The 16917-nt window shown below is 37.5% G+C and overlaps 1 protein-coding gene across 1 annotated transcript in view; it reads right to left on the bottom strand.

The window, feature by feature from the left end:
* Nucleotides 1-16917, bottom strand: part of MSH4 (mutS homolog 4) — a 128727-nt gene that overhangs the window by 29540 nt on the left and 82270 nt on the right. Inside the window, exons 12-15 of the mRNA XM_003411227.4 lie at nt 16736-16872; nt 15545-15648; nt 14384-14508; nt 12245-12445 (exon numbers count right to left, since the gene is read on the bottom strand). Coding sequence (XP_003411275.1) covers nt 12245-12445; nt 14384-14508; nt 15545-15648; nt 16736-16872 — 567 coding nt within the window. The remainder of the gene's footprint in view (nt 1-12244; nt 12446-14383; nt 14509-15544; nt 15649-16735; nt 16873-16917) is intronic.

The raw sequence follows: 16917 nt of genomic DNA, 5'->3' as shown, positions 1-16917 counted from the left end.
AAATATAGGTAGATAATAAAGAAAATTCAAAATATTAAGATTTGAAGGAAATGCTTATGAAGCTCAAGTTGATAAAATTATTACAGAAAGATATATTAGGAAATTTCTGTTATTAGAAATGTGCAGAAATACCCAGAAGCAGAATGAAGGCAAAACACTAAAAAAAAAAAGTGATTTTAATCCATAAGACTAAGTTTCTACCTGAGAAGTTATCATGCTAACTACTTTAAAATATTTACCTTTTGAAAACAAATCAATCTGATGATTAATGCACCTGTCTCTAAATAGACTGGGACATAAAAGGCATTCTAACCTCATAATGATATAGATAAAAGTATATAAAAATAGTTGATTGAGGAAAGCATCAAGTATTACAGAACTTTGTGTAGGAAAAAATGGTAGTGAAGAATAATGGGAATGAAGAAACAGAACCAGATCATTCCAGAATTTAAAACAAAGGTAAGAATTTTACAAAGGGGCCTAACCTTGAGGAACAAGGTCTAGCAGGAAGAGAAGGAAAAGTGAGGCTAATACTAACAGTAATAATATAATAACCATAACAATAGTAATTATAATTATAGCATCTACTTATTAGGCATTTTATATTCATTGTCTCTAGTTATATTCATTGTCTTTAATTCTCAAAATAATCCATTAAAAGAGGTATAATTATTATTCTTATTTTACCAATGAAAAAGCTGAAGCTCAAGATTACAAAGTTAGTAAGGCACACCTCTTCCATAGGCCTACGGTAGCACTTAACACACAGTAATCTTATGATAAATGTTTGCTGAAAGAAATCAGTGAAGCAACAGAGGCAGAATTTGAGTCAGAACTGTATTGCTCAAAAAACAAAACAAATCCTCTTTCCATTTCTCCATGATTCATGATAACTTCTTTAGATTCAGGAGAAGCATGGAACAGCTTGCTAACTTAGAGCATGGATTCTAGAATCAGGCTGCCTAGGTTTTGAGTCCTGGTTCTGCCTCTTCCTAGCTATGTGACCTTGGGCAAATTATTTAACTTCTCAATGTCCTAATTTCCTCATCTATAAAGCGGAGATAATAATAATACCTATCTCCTTAGGAAGTTACGAGGATTAGTTAGATGATAGATGCAAAGTATATAGAATAGTGCCTGGTATAGTGAGCACTAAGTGTTAGTTATTAGGGCAACTGGAGTAGAACTAAGGCCAGTTAGAAAGAATTGATACCAGATGATCTTGTTCAAGCCTCTCTGATGACCCTGCCTTTCCTTATTTTATGGACTCTCAACAAATATTTACTTACAGTCTACTATATGTCAGGATGAATGACACAGGCATGAGCCTGACCTCATGAAGTAGAACTTATTTATTTTTAAATATAATTCTCTTATGGAGTTTTCAGAAAGATGAAATGGGAAAACAAATGTGAAAGTACCAAGTAGAGGATACAGCATATGTTATCTATTGGTATATGTTTATACTTTCTCCTCTCTCTTATTTCCACCAAAAAGGCTCTCAAAATTTTTCTAATCTAGATTATTGCAGAAAACACCCAGCTGGTATTTTGCTTCTGATCTGGCTCTCATCTAACCATCCTCTGCACTTTAACCAGAATGATCTATCTAAAAGGCAAATCTGGTCATGGCATTCTTTTGCTGAAAATTCTTCAGCAGCTCCATGTAGATTTCTGGGAAAAGTTCAAACTCCTCAGCTAAGTACCTAAGGCCCTTCATGATCTGACCCCGATCCATCTCTCCATCTTTATATCCTGCCACTTCTCCAGTCACTCATTGCTCTAGCCTCTTTGGACACATTATACTGTTTCTTGCTTCCGTGCTTTAGAACATATTCTTACCTCTATCTGGAGAGCCTCCTTTCTCTATCCTATCCTAAACCCCAGAGTATTTTACATACATTATCTCCCTTAATCTTTACAATAAACCTCAGAAGTAGGTACTATTATAATTTTTATTTACAGATAGGAAAACTGAGGCTTAAAGAAGTTAAGTAATTTGCCTAAGATCACACAGTTAGTAACTGGACAAGCTAGGTGTAGCCCCAAAGCTTATATTCTTAACTTCCATGCCTTCCATGTTCCACCATTTCCTTTGATGGTAAGACTATAAAAAAAAAAAAAATTTTATGATATATTAAATATACTTTAGGCGTTTCAGTAGTTTAAGATGAGTAGTAACAAGATCAATAAAATTGACAAACCTTTAGCTAGACCAACAAAGAAAAAAAAAAGAGAAGATGTGAATAAGTAAAATCAGAAATGAAAATGAGGACATTACTATTGACCCTACAGAAATAAAAAGTATTATAAGAGAATATTAGGAACAAGACTATGTCAACAAATTAGAAAGCCTACATGAAATGGACAAACTCCTAGAAACACACAAACTACCTACATTGACTCAAGAAGAAACTGAAAATCTCAACAGACCTGAAGAGATTGAATCAGTAATCAAAAACTTCTCAACAAAGTCCAGGACTATATGGCTTCAGAGTCTTCAGGTGGTATAAATAGTTAATGAGGAGTTCAGCTGCTAACCAAAATGTTAAAGGTTCAAGTCTATCCAGAAGCACCTTGGAAGAAAGGCCTGGTGATCTACATGTAAAAAATCAGCCATTGAAAACCCTAAGAGAATTCTGGGAAGATGGCGGCATAAAGAGATCATTGTTCTGAAACTCCCCCACAAATATGGAAAGAAATATAACAAAGAAATGGTGCTCAGCTTTGAGGGACTCTGACAGGGAGCAGAGGAAAACAGCAGTGTGATGGTTAAGGTTGTGTGTCAACTTGGCTGGGCCATGATCCTCAGTGGTTTGACAGTTGTATGATATTGTGATCACTTCCATTATGGGATCTGCTGCAAGTAGCCAATCAACAGAAAGGGAGTTTCCTTGGGTGCGTGGCCTGCTCTGAATATAATTGGATATGCTGGCAAGACTTGTGGACTTTTGCTCATTCTGGATCCTGCAGCTGGCTCCTGTACGTCTGGCCTCCAGTTCTTGGTACTTGAGCTAGCAGCTAACCTGAGATCTTGCTGGCTGATTTTGGGATTCATCAATCTTCACAGCCTGTGAGCAAGAGCCCTGCTCTCTGACCTGCCAATCTTGGGTTTGCCAGCCCCTTCAGCTATGTGGATCAGGAGAAGCCTTTATCGTGACCCACGGACTTGGGATGTACCAGCCTCTCCAACCGTATGAGCTATTTCCTTGACATAATCTCGCTTTCTATATACATTTATACACTTTACTGGTTTTGCTTCTTTAGAGAACCCAGCCTAAGACAAGTAGGGAACTGCAGACAGGCAAGAATTAACAAATCAACAAGTCGAATATGGTAGGAAAATTGCTTCTCTCAATGTCCCTGTCCCTCCCCCCAGTCACACAGGCTACCAGCTATTGTGAACTGGGGAAGTGGCCCCAGAAAGGGAGCCTACCTCCCTAACCTCCACATTCCTTGCCTGTACAAAGAGGTAGGAATCCAAGCTTCTGCTCTAAAATCAACAAGGCAGACCTCCCCAGGGGTCCGTTTGGAGTATGCCAGCACCTCCCCCACCTGGACACTTTGGCTGCAAGCCTACTGTCAGTTGCTACAGAAGGCCTGTGCAGTGGAGTCTGTTCTCATAATCAACCCTCTACCTGCCTCCCTGCTCAGGACTCTGAAACCAACAGGGCAGATCTCCTGAGGATTTGGTTCAAGTCTGTCTGCCCCCGCTTTTGGTCGGTGCTGAGGGCTGCTGACTGAGGCTGATGTGTGCTAGGAAGAGGCATCTTTAGTGAAGGCTACACCCACAGCCAACATACTATGGGGCGGGGGCTCTGACAGCAACAATGCAGACTTCCTCAGGGGTCTGTTTGTAGTGTGCTAGCACCTCCCTCACTCAGACAGTGCTGGCTGCAAGCTTACTACACAGAAGGCCTGTGAAGTAGAATCTGCACCCATAGTAAACACTCTACCAGCCTCACTGTGCACCCCATAGCTCAAGCCTCTGAAACCAATAGGACAGACCTCCTATGGAGTCAGTTTAGGGCTGTCTGCTTCCTCTTTTGGTCGGTGCTGAGCACTGACGACTGAGGCTGCTGTGTGCTAGGAAGCAGACATCTTTAGTGGAGGCTACACCCACAGGAGACCCTGGTGGCATAGTGGTTAAGTGCTACAGCTGCTAACCAAAGGGTTGGCAGTTTGAATCTGCCTGGTGTTCCTTGGAAACTCTATGGGGCGACTCTACTCTGTCCTATAGGGTCGCTATGAGTCAGAATCGACTTGACAGCACTGGGTTTGGTTTTTTTTTTGGTTTACACCTACAGCCAACATACTATGGGGGGGGCCTCTGATAACAACAAGGCAGACCTCCCTGCAGGTTCGTGTGACAACCCCTCCCCCACATGGACATTGTCACATGCAAGCCTGCTATGAATTGCTACAGAAGGCCCCCTGACTGGAGTCTGCTCCCAGTCAGCACTCCACCTGCCTCCTTAAGCACCCCAAAGCTCTGGGCTCTGAAACCAATAGGACAAACCTCCCTGGGAGTCAATTAGGGTTAGTCTGCGCCCACTTCTGGTTGGTGCTGAGGACTGCTGACTGAGGCTGCTGTCTGCTAGGAAACAGGAGTCTTAAGTGGAGGCTGCCCTCACAGCCAACAATCTGCTAGGGGGAATCTGATAACAAGGCAGATCTTCCTTGGATTCTGACCAGAGCTTGACACTCCTTCCCCCACCTGGTAATTGTTGGTTGCTAGGCTGTTGCAAACCGCTATAGAAAGCTCCTGCAGTGGAGTCTGCTCCCATAGTCAGTAATCTACTTGCCTCCCTGAGCACCCCATAGCTCAAGCCTCTGAAATCAACAGGATAGACCTCCCTGGGGATCAGTTTGGATCTGTCTGCTTCCCCTTCCAGTCAGTGCTAAAGACTCCTGACTGAGGCTGCTGTGTGCTAAGAAGTAGGCATCTTGAGTGGAAGCTACACCCACAGCCAACATACTACAGGGCATGATCTGATGGCACAAGGCTGACCTCTGTGGGGGTCTGCTTGGAGTGTGACAGCCCCTCCCTCAACTAGTGACTGTTGGCTGCTGGACTGATACAAACTCCTACAGAAGGTTCCCTACAATAGAACCAGCAGGTGGATCATCTAAGTGGAAACTGCTCCCCCAAACACTACAGAGCCACTGAGGCTCTGAAACCAATAAGGTCTGTTGGAGGCCCTTCTGGGGAGTGTTACCCACTCCTCCACCTGAAATGGAGGAAAGCCTACCTGTGCTTCCCTTGAATGCCAGCACAGATATAAGCAGCCACTACAAAACAGGGAAGGAAGGTGTGGGCAAAACTGAGGGGCAACACCCATCTCCAGAGGGGGCTTACTGGGTGTGGGTTTTCCAACTAAAAAGAAACAGAGAAGGGAGGGGAGTAATAACCAGAGAGAAAGAGAGGGAGAGGATTTTGCCCCTGGTGGACAGATTGATTAGTACATGATATCTTGCCTGAGTGGTGGTGCGCGCTGGTGGACAGACTGACCACAGCATGTTTTCTGATGCATTTGGGAGATACTGAAGGTTGAAAACTGAGATCTGAAACTTTCAAATTCTAATTAAACCAGGGAAGATTAAGGAGCTATAAAAGAAAGGGACAGGCAAAAGTAAGTAAAAGCTGAAGTATCTGCCAAACTAAGAGTTTTTTGCAAAAACACCAAACACGGGAAAACTGAGAACGTTAACACACTCAAAAATTCTAATGCCCAACAAAAAAATCACAAGACACAGAAAACCAAGAACCAATGGTCCATCCAAATGAATATGATAAAGGGAGTGAAAGCACATCTAGAGATGACCAAATAAAGAAAAAAAAAAAAAAAAAGAATATAACACAACAACATTAAGCATAACTAAAGAACTCAGGGAAAATGTATACATAGAGCTAAAAGGAATAAGAAAAAGAATGCAAGAACAAAATGAAGGTCTAAAAAAAGAGATATTGCAACTAAAAGGGACAATAACTGATAGCAGAAACACAACAGGATTTACCAGTAGATTTAATCAGACAGATGAAAGAATCAGCAAATTAGAGGATAAGAGAGTTAAAATTACAGACCCTGAAGACCAACAAGAATGGAGGTTCAAGAAGACTGAGCACAGTTTAATGGAATTACAGAATAAGAGACTGAATATCTGCATCATGGGAATTCCAGAAGGAGAAAAGAGAGAGAAAGGGAAAAAAAGAATACTTGGAGAAATAATGACAGAAAATTTCCCCAATATAACAAAGGACATGAATCTACAAATCTAAGAATCTCAGAGAATTCCAAGCAGGATATACCTAAATTGATCTAGGCCAAGAGACATCATAGTTAGGCTTTCAAAAAATAAAGATAAAGAGGGAATTCTGAAAGCAGTGAGAAAGCAGCAAACAGTTAACATAAAAAAGATCCTCAATAAGAGTAAATGCTGATTTCTCCTCAAAAACAGTGGAAGCCAGAATGCAATGAAATGGTATATTTAAATTGAAAAAAACAAAACAAAACTGTAAACCAAGAATACTATTGCCAGCAAAACTATCCTTGAAGAATGATGGCGAATTTTAAATATTCCTAAACAGAAGCTGAGAGAGTTCATATCCACCAGTCCAGCCCTACAAAAATACTAATGAGAGTTCTGTAGATGGAACGGAAAAGACACTAGAAAGTAATTCAAAGCTATTCATAAAAATAAAGACCCTTAATAAAGGGAAATGCATGAAGGCATTCATGCATAATAATTTTAAATGTTGTGTCCTTCATGTTTTTTTAAGAATATATAAAAAGCAAGGATAAAATTATGTTACAGGGCACATAAAACATAAAGAGTAATTAGTAACAACAACAACAGAAGAGGGGAGGGGAATAGTATAAATACAGAATTTCTTGTGTGTTACTGAAGTTAGGTTGGCACCAACTTCTGCTGTTGTTGTTAGGTGCCATTAACTTGGTTCCGACACATAGTGACACTATAGACAACAGAACAAAACACTGTCCGGTCTTGTGCCACCCTCAAGATGGTTGTTAGGCTTGAGCTCATTGTTGCAGCCAGTGTGTCAATCCATCTCATTGAGGGTCTTCCTCTTTTTCGATGACTCTCTACTTTACCAAGCATGATGTGCTTCTCCAAGGACTGGTCCCTCCTGATAACATGTCCAAAGAATGTGCCACAAAGTCCTGCCATCCTTGCTTCTAAGGAGATTTCTGGCTGTACTTCCTCCAAGACAGATTTGTTTGTTCTTTTGGCAGTCCATGGTATATTCAATATTCTTCATCAACACCATAATTTAAAGGCGTCAATTCTTCAGTCTTCCTTCTTCATTGTCCAGCTTTCACATGCATATGAAGCAATTGAAAACATCATGGCTTGAGTCAGGCACACTTTAGTTTTCAAGGTGACATCTTTGCTTTTTAACACTTTGAAGAGGTCTTTCGCAGCCTATTTGCCCAACGCAATGTGTCTTTTGATTTCCTGACTGGTGCTTCCATGGCTGTTGATTGTGGATCCAAGTAAAATAAAATCCTTGACAACTTCAATCTTTTCTCTGTTTATCATGATACCTCCAGTTGTGAAGATTTTTGTTTTCTTTATGTTGAGGTATAGAATTAAGAGTCCACAAATAATCGCATATATATATATGACCAACTGATTTTTTGACCAAGGTGCCAATTCCATTCAATAGGGAAGTAAAAGTCTCTTCAACAAATGGTACTGGGAAAACTGGATCTCCACATGCAAAAGAATGAAGTTAGACTCATATCATATACAAAAATTAACTGAAAATGAATCAATGACCTAAATATAAAAACTATAACCATAAAACTCATATTAGAAAACATAGCAGGTAAAGGTTCAAGATCTTATTTTTGACAAAAGAACAAAAGACAAAATAGATAAATTGGACTTTATCAAAATTCAAAACTTCTGTGCATCAAAGGAATTAATCAACAAAGTGAAGAAACAGCCTTTTAGAATGGGAGAAAATATGTAGTAACCATATATCTGATAAGGGTTTAGTATCCCAAATATATAAAGAACTCCTACAATTCAACAACAAAAAGACAAATACAACTTAAAAACAAGTAAAGGGCTTTAACAGACATTTCTCCAAAAAGATATACAAATGGTCAATAAGCACATGAAAAGATGCTCAATATTATTTGTAATAGGAAATGCAAATCAAATGAGATACCACTTCACTCCTATTACACCGAAACCCACTGCTGTTGAGTCGATTCCGACTCATAGTGACCCTATATGACAGAGTAGAACTGCCACACAGGGTTTCCAAAGAGCAGCTGATGGATTTGAACTACAGACCTTTTGGTTAGCAGCCAAGGTCTTAACCACTGCGCCACCAAGACTCCTCACTCCTACTAGGGTGGCTATTTTTAGAAAAACGGCAAATAACAAGTTTGAGAGATGTGGAGCAATTGGAACCTTCATCCATTTCTGGTGAGACTGAAAATGATGCAGCCACTGTGGAAAACATTTTGGCAGATGCTCAAAAAATTAAATACAGAATTACCATATGACTGACCCAACAATTCCACTCCTAGGTATGTACCTAAAAGACTTAAAGCAGGGAGTCAAACAGATACTTGTACACCAATGTTCATTGCAGCATTATTTACAATAGCCAAAAAGTGGAAACATCCAAATGTATATCAACAGATGAATGAATAAAAAAAATGTGATACATACAAATACTGGAATATTATGCAGCCATAAAGAGAAATAAATTTCTGATACATGCTAAGATAGGGATGAATCTTGAAAACATTATGCAAAATGAAATAAGTCAGACTCAAAAGGACAAATACTGTATGATCCCACTTATACGAGGCATCTAGAACAGGAAGACCATACAGACAAAAGTTTATCACTGGTTACTAGGGGCTGGAGGGAGGGGAAATAAGGAGTACCCTTAAAGAGTACTGAGTTTCTGTTCAAGGTGATGAAAAACTTTTGGAGATAGACAGTGGTGATGGTTGCACAACATGGTGAATATAATTAATGCTGCCCTTAAAAATGGTTAAGGTATACGTATTTTACCACAATAAAAAAATTTAAATTTTACCACAATAAAAAAATTTAAACAATGGGTAGTGACAAATAAGAGAAATGGAATAATTATCTTCAAATATTTGACTATTATTAGGAAGACAGTCTAGATTTACTCTGTGATGCATAGAAGAATTAGGACTAATGAGTAGAAGTTATAGAAAGTGGATTTCAATTCAGTATAATAAGTTCTCTAACATTAGAGTTGTCAAATAAGTAGACAATGCTCATCATAGCTATTCAATGGAAGTAGGATTATTATGTTATATGTAAATCAGATAGTTTCTTGTAAGGGTTGGGAACTTAGCCAAGATGTCCTTTTAATTCCAATAACACTCTAAGTTAAACTAAATAAAATATTTACTCTTCGTTCATTCATTCAACTAATTTGTTTTCCCAGTATTAAGGGTGAATTTGCACTGGATCATCAGTGTTATTATTGCAGTGTACCCCTTATAATCTATTACACTAAACCAGGGTCCTTAACCTCAGTACTACTGGTATTTTGGGATATATAAATCTTCCTTGCAGGAACGGGCAATGTTCTACACAATGTAGGATATTTAGCAGTGTCCCTGGCCTCTACACAGCCCCTAGCTGTAACAACCAAAAAATGTCTCCAGGCATTGCCAGTGTGACCACGGGTGGGGGCAAAACCAACCCTGGAGAGAACCACTGCATTAATCTTGTAACTGGGTCCAGTCACCTGATCTCTGACTCACGTAGTCCTCAAGGAAAGCCAATTTTCAGAGACTGGAAATAAATTGTACTTGTACGCCAAGAAATATGTGACAATGTTAAGCAAGTGGCAGCCATTTATGTGTGCACACATGTGTGTGATATATGAACTTATGTAGCCATGTTATCAGTGCCCCTCAAAAAAATTCAACAAAATGTTTCTCTGCTCAATGTTATAATTTTGGAAAAATCTCACATGAATTTTAAAAGGTAGTAGTTTATCCTACTTCACTTTTTCTCATAACGTAGTTTGATTCTGAACCTGATATAATTATATAACTCAATTTACTAATAATTGATTCAAAACCAACAGTTTAAGGAAGTTTCTACTTCTGTTATACACCATACAATTTGTTTAAATAATTTTTATTGTGCTTTAAGTGAAAGTTTACAAATCAAGTCAGTCTTTCACATACAAACTTACATACACCATACTAAAAAAAAAAAAAATACTCGCAATTACTCTTCCCTTGATGAGACAGCCCGCTCCCTCCTTCCAGTCTCTCTTTTCGTGACCATTTTGCCAGCTTCTAACCCCCTCTACCCTCTCATCTCCCCTCCAGACAGGAGATGCCAACATAGTCTCAAGCGTCCACCTGATGAAAGTAGCTCAGTCCTCATCAGCATCTCTCTCCAACCCATTGTCCAGTCCATGTCTGATGAGTTGGCTTCGGGAATGGTTCCTGTACTGGGCGAAAAGAAGGTTTGGGGACCATGACTGCCGGGGTCCTTCTAGGCTTGGTCAGACCATTAAGTCTCGTCTTTTTGATGAGAAATTTGGGATCTATGTTCCACTGTTCTCCTGCTCCCTCAGGGGTTCTGTGTTGCGTTCCCTGTCAGGGCAGCCATCAGATGTGGCCAGGCACCATCTAGTTCTTCTGGTCTCAGGATGATGTAGTCTCTGGTTCATGTAGCCCTTTCTGTCTCTTGGGCTCGTAATTACCTTGTGTCCTTAGTGTTCTTCATTCTCCTTTGATCCAGGTAGGTTGAGACTCACTGATGCATCTTAGATGGCCGCTTGCTAGTGTTTAAGACCCCAGACACCACTCTTCAAAGTGGGATGCAGAATGTTTTCTTAATAGATTTTATTTTGCCAATTGACTTAGATGTCCCCTGAAACCATGGTCCACAAACCTCTGCCTCTGCTTCGCTGACCTTCAGAGCATTCAGTTTACTCAGGAAACTTCTTTGCTTTTTGTTTAGTCCAGTTGTGCTGACCTCCCCTGTATTGAGAGTTGTCCTTCCCTTCACCTAAAGTAGTTCTTATCCACTACCTAATTAGTAAACTATTTCTCAAGATCTTATAATAGTGGTCTTATACAATATTTGTCCTTTTGCAACTGACTGATTTCACTCAGCATAATGCCTTCCAGGTTCCTCCATGTTATGAAATGTTTCACAGATTCATCACTGTTCTTTATCAATGCATAGTATCCCATTGTGTGAATATACCATAATTTATCCATTCATCTGTTGATGGGCACCTTGGTTGCTTCCATCTTTTTGCTATTGTAAACAGTGCTGCAATAAATATGGGTGTGCATATATCTGTTCGTGTAAAGGCTCTTATTTTTCTAGGATAATATTCCAAGGAGTGGGATTGCTGGATCATATGGCAGTTCTATTTCTAGCTTTTTAAGGAAGCACCAAATTGATTTCCAAAGTGGTTGTACCATTTTACATTCCCACCAGCAGTGTATAAGTGTTCCAATCTCTCCACATCCTCTCCAACATTTATTATTTTGTGTGTTTTTGGATTAATGCCAGCCTTGTTGGAGTGAGATGGAATCTCATTGCAGTTTTAATTTGCATTTCTCTAATGGCTAATGATCGAGAGCATTTCCTCAAGTATCTGTTAGCCGCCTGAATGTCTTTAGTGAAGTGCCTGTTCATATCCTTTGCCGATTTTTAAATTGGGTTGTTGGTCTTTTTGTGGTTGAGTTTTAGCAGAATCACATAGATTTTAGAGATCAGGCACTGGTCAGAGCTGTCATAGCTGAAAATTTTTTCCCAGTCTGTAGGTGGTCTTTTTAGTCTTTTGGTGAAGTCTTTAGATGAGCATAGGTGTTTGATTTTTAGGAGCTCCCAGTTATCTGGTTTCTCTTTGGCATTTTTAGTAATGTTTTGTATTCTGTTTATGCCTAGTATTAGGGCTGCTAACGTTGGCCATACAATTTTTAATGCAATGTTATTCAAACTGCATGGTGCTTAATATGTTGTATCCTACACAATTTTTAGTGCTATGCAATTCAAACTTGAGGGTGCTTAATAAATACCAAAGAGTAAAAGTTATGGCCTATATAATAGACATATTATTGTATTTTTAGGTAAGAGATGTTCTTGGGATAATTAGGTACCTGGACCTATAAAATCAGGTACAAAACATTTTGAATAGAGAACAGAATTAGTAACTATAAAGTAAAGCTGTAACTTACCAATCTGGGCCATAATCTGACAAAGAGCAATCTGTTTTAAATATGTGGATTTCCCACTCATATTTGGTCCAGTTATGATCAAAAAATTACTCCCTTCTGTAATATAGGTATTGTTGGCAACAGGTTTTTCCACAGTTATTTTTTCAAGAATGGGATGCCATCCTTGTTTGATTGCCAAAGTATCAGTAAACTCTGGTCGAACTAAAGAATAAAACAAAATGGTTTTGGAAGATTAGTATATTCAGATATAAAGTTTTTTTTTTTTTTTTTGGTATGCATGTACTGTGTACATCTTAGTGATTTGACTAGGGCCAATTTGGAATAATAACACTATTATTTTATCCCAGATCATCAAGTCAATTCCAACACATGATGATCCCTAAAGTATAACTGATACACTCTTATCACCATCACAACTTCTATTCAATTCCAAAAAATGCTAAGATTTAGCTCCCTGACATTTTTCTGGGTTCCAAAACAGTTCATAAAATTTTCAGATTTGTATAGGTAAAAAAAAAAAAAAAAAAACAACTAACCACTGATAATACTTTTAAAATAACAACTGATTACCAGTACTATAGAATTGCATATTTACTTAATCCTCATCTCAAGCATTATTTCAAATTTGACATATTTAGCTTTTAAAACGAGGTATGAATATAGAGTAAAACAAAATACAGAGATAATTTGCTGCTTAAGCCCTTGGAGAAATTTTGTCTCAAAAGAAACCTCAGAGGCTAGAGAAAATCAGACACAAAGATATTGTTAATTTATAGAAACAAATAATCATCAAGTCTCTGGATAACTTCTGAGCAGAGAGAGAAGGAAGAGTGGGAGGACAAATGAAAACTAAAATGTTAACCTACTTCTAAATAAAACACATAGAAATACTGGAAAGCATTCAATATAAAAATGAAGTTCGTGAGAACAAGAAAAACTTTTTTAACTATTTCAGAATCATTTTTAACCCCCAAAAATCATTATTTACAGGTTTGGAGTTTCAGGACGGCCCCTCTTAAATAAAAAGTGAGCAATATTAAATCTTTTAATAGTTACAAAAATTACTATAGAATAGCTGATCCCCAAAGTAAGATTTTGACCCCAAAGTAGATCTAAATGGTTGTAAAAGCTTTAGCCCATAAAAAATGAATTGAAAAAGTTAATATTTTCATAAGATGTGAGAAATATCCATCCTTTTAAGATACGTACCATTATAAAAAATGGAGCACTGGTGGTGCAGTGGTTAAGAGCTCAGTTACTAACCAAAAGGTCAGCAGTTAGAATCCACCTTGGAAACCCTATGGGGCAGTTCTACTCTGTCCTATAGAGTCGCTATGAGTTCGAATCAACTGAATGACAACAGGTTAGGTTTTTTATTATTATTATTATTATAAAAAATAAATTAACATAATATTTTGGAAATGTTATTGCTGATTTTAACTAGAAATTTTAATATTATCAAGTCTAAAATCATTCAACCTTAATTATCTCATACTCGTTCTATAAATTGGCATACTGGGGTATGCTTGTTACCGGTAAGTTGAAAAAGAAATTTCAAAAGGCTAACTTGAAGTATTTTATTCAACATTAGAAAGTTATTTAACATTTATATTCAAGGTCTATGTATAGACTCGGGACATAAAAATGAATGACATAATTCATGATCTTGGGATGCTCACATCTAAGAAACTTGTTTAGAAAAGGCTCACTTTGAAGATTCATTTCTCTATTAATATTAGTCACACTGCTTCTAATGAGCCTTCAGATTTAAACTTATAAATTTGGAGAACTGTCATTTTTCTCTGCAAGTCTCTCTTATTTTGGAAAACTTAAAAGTTTCTTGCGCAGATTTTCTTTTTGATTTTCCAATTAGTCAATAAATAATTTTCTGACTTTTAAATCGCTATGAGTCAGAATTGACTTGACGGCACTGGGTTTGGTTTTTCTGGTTTGGACTTTTAAAATACATTTTAAGGTTAATTTCACTTTCTCTGTTTGTAGTTAGTCCAGGACCATAAGCAAGAGGCTCTATTTCAACTTAAAATTTTAAAACACTCATAATTGTTACATAAGAATGTTTGAATGGAATACAGATTTCAGCATGTAATAAATATGTTTATTCCAAAGAAAGTAACTTACCATAGTCAGAAAGAGTGCAGGCATGAGCAAATGACAGAAGCATATCCAGCATTGACACTGTGTCAGAGAGCTTATATAAGCAATGAATATGTTCATAAATCTCACTGAGAAGCTTGCACACTACCCTGAAAGCACACATTTGGTAGACATGTAATAATGCTTTTTAAAAAGGGACAACGTAACTATAAAACAAAATAAATTAATTGCCTGAGGTAAAATACATTCACAGCTGAGCTGTACACTACAGATAAAGCCCACTGTTCAGTTGCCTCATTTTAAAGATGACGAAACTGAAGCCCATGCTTAAGGTCACAGCTACTTAGCATGTTAACACCATGCTTTTTAAATGACTCCTTTTATATTCAATAAAAATATTTTTATATAGATAAAGTCAAGCCTTTACTACACTTGGACAGACCCCAGCTGCTAATAATTTTGTATTTTTGTAAATGCTGAGTTCCAAACAAAGGCTATTAAATATTTATTCTCTCATTCTCCCCAAGCCCTCTCTCACATCTACACATACGCCAGCATAACTATTTAAGCCTTTATGCAACAGAGTTATAATACTTTGATATGATACAAAAGCTTTTCCTTTAGAAGAAGAAATATATACTCAAAACTATGTATTATAATCTCTGTGGTCCATGTCCTGAAATTGTTTTGAAAACCCAACCTTCCTCTTTGACATCTGAGCCCACCAATTCTGAACATCTATTTCTTCTTTCTAGCCATATTGCTATTTTTCATGAATAGGAAAAGAACTGTCACTTTTGCAGTTGCTACAGATTATCAAGGATAGAGAAGCTAAGGGCTTAGAGATCATAAGAAAAGAATAAGTTGAGTGAAGTCCAAGATAAGCCCATGACGTATGCGCCAAGTCGTTCATCATGGTGGAATACATACAACAAAGGTATCCGTTACAATGGTATTTTTTGGAATTAAATTTGCCCTGAAGTTTCTGTGAGGATCAGTGACTCCTAGTTACGATGATAGACTTTAAAATCTTTAACTGTTCTTCCAGAAAAAGTTCTTTCTCTGCTAACATTCATAATTCTACAATTGTCTGCAACCAGACAAAAAGTCAACTAATGAAATTTATCATAGTGCCTCAAATGAAACCAATTTCATTCAATATTCAAATACTTCAAATGCTCTTACATGTAAGTCATGTGATAGATTTCTCTCAAAGACTCTTGGCATCTTTCATTCATTTTAATTAAATCTGCTGATGTAAAGCTATAAGAATTTTTCATTTTAGAAATCTGCTAGGAAATTAAAGAAACATGTCAAAGTAAGTGCACACTTCTATTAAATAAAACATTTAACTTTTAAATAATAGAAATCTAGATATTTAAGTTCATCACTTTAATATCTGATATACAGAATCACAAAGAAAGTTCTGAATAATGTTTGTGATAGGCCCTAAAATAGCCATATTAAAACACTGCATCTTATTATTACCAAATAATATGCATAATAGATACCATGAACCTCCCGTCTCTGACCCGTCTCAGGCCCTTGCCCATTCCTGAACCCCATGCAATCTGTACCACATTACTGAGTTCCCATCCGTTCTTTTCTCCATCCCTTACTACTTGGTAATACAGTATATTTTTAAAAACTCCGAAAGCTAAATGGTTCGTTTTTGTCAAAAGGTATTCCATACGAGCAGAAAAATCAAAGATTAATCAGTTGCTGTCCAGTTAATCCCAACTCAGTCTGACCCCATGTGTTTCAGAGTAGAATTATGAGCTTGTAGAAGCAGATTACCAGGCCTTTCTTCCAAGGTGTGCCTCTGGGTGGGTTTGAACTGCCAACCTTTTGGTTAGCAGCCTAGTGTTTAACCATTTGCACTACCCAGGAACTCCTAGATTTAATTAGACTTTTTCAAACTGGTATATTGTGGAGGAGTTAATATGTGTGTAGAAAAAAGTTTTTCCATGGTCCAAAGCTTTGCAAATATTGGATTAAAAAAAGTTAAGCAGATTTCTTCATTTCAGAACTTTTTGAACTTTATTAGGCAAATGTGCCTTGAGAAATGAAAACAAGAGATGGTGCAGTATTTTCCAAATCTCTGTTATCGATTCTGTTTGAACTTTTTTTATTCCTTTTCTTTTTTCCCCCATAAAGTGCTCAGAAATACGTATTTGATATTTTTCTTAAAAAGCTTCTAAATCACTCTTAGATTTAGTATGGCTGTTAAGTGAGCGCGTGGGAATAGAAGGAGAAGCAATACACAGGACATTCAAAAATTTAGCATGTTAAACTCAAAGACTGCCTGAAAATGTGTAAGTCTAATTCTTTAAAATCAGAAACAATAACTTCCTAATGAAACACTGTAGAATGAACCTTAATAAATTCTGAAGGAAGCCGATCATTGGGTAGGTTTGTACAATCTGTACTCATCTGGATGAAAAATCCTCGAGCAGAGCTAAAGCTTGTCCTTAAAGGAAGACTGTATTTTTCAGCAAGCTGTGTTATCATTCCTAGTGACCAGAAAAAAAAAAAAAAAGAATTGCAATGATTTAATG

The sequence above is a fragment of the Loxodonta africana genome, chromosome 3, assembly GCF_030014295.1.
Source record: "Loxodonta africana isolate mLoxAfr1 chromosome 3, mLoxAfr1.hap2, whole genome shotgun sequence".
Lineage (NCBI taxonomy): Eukaryota > Metazoa > Chordata > Mammalia > Proboscidea > Elephantidae > Loxodonta > Loxodonta africana.
This window is presented reverse-complemented; position numbering and strand designations above follow the sequence as displayed.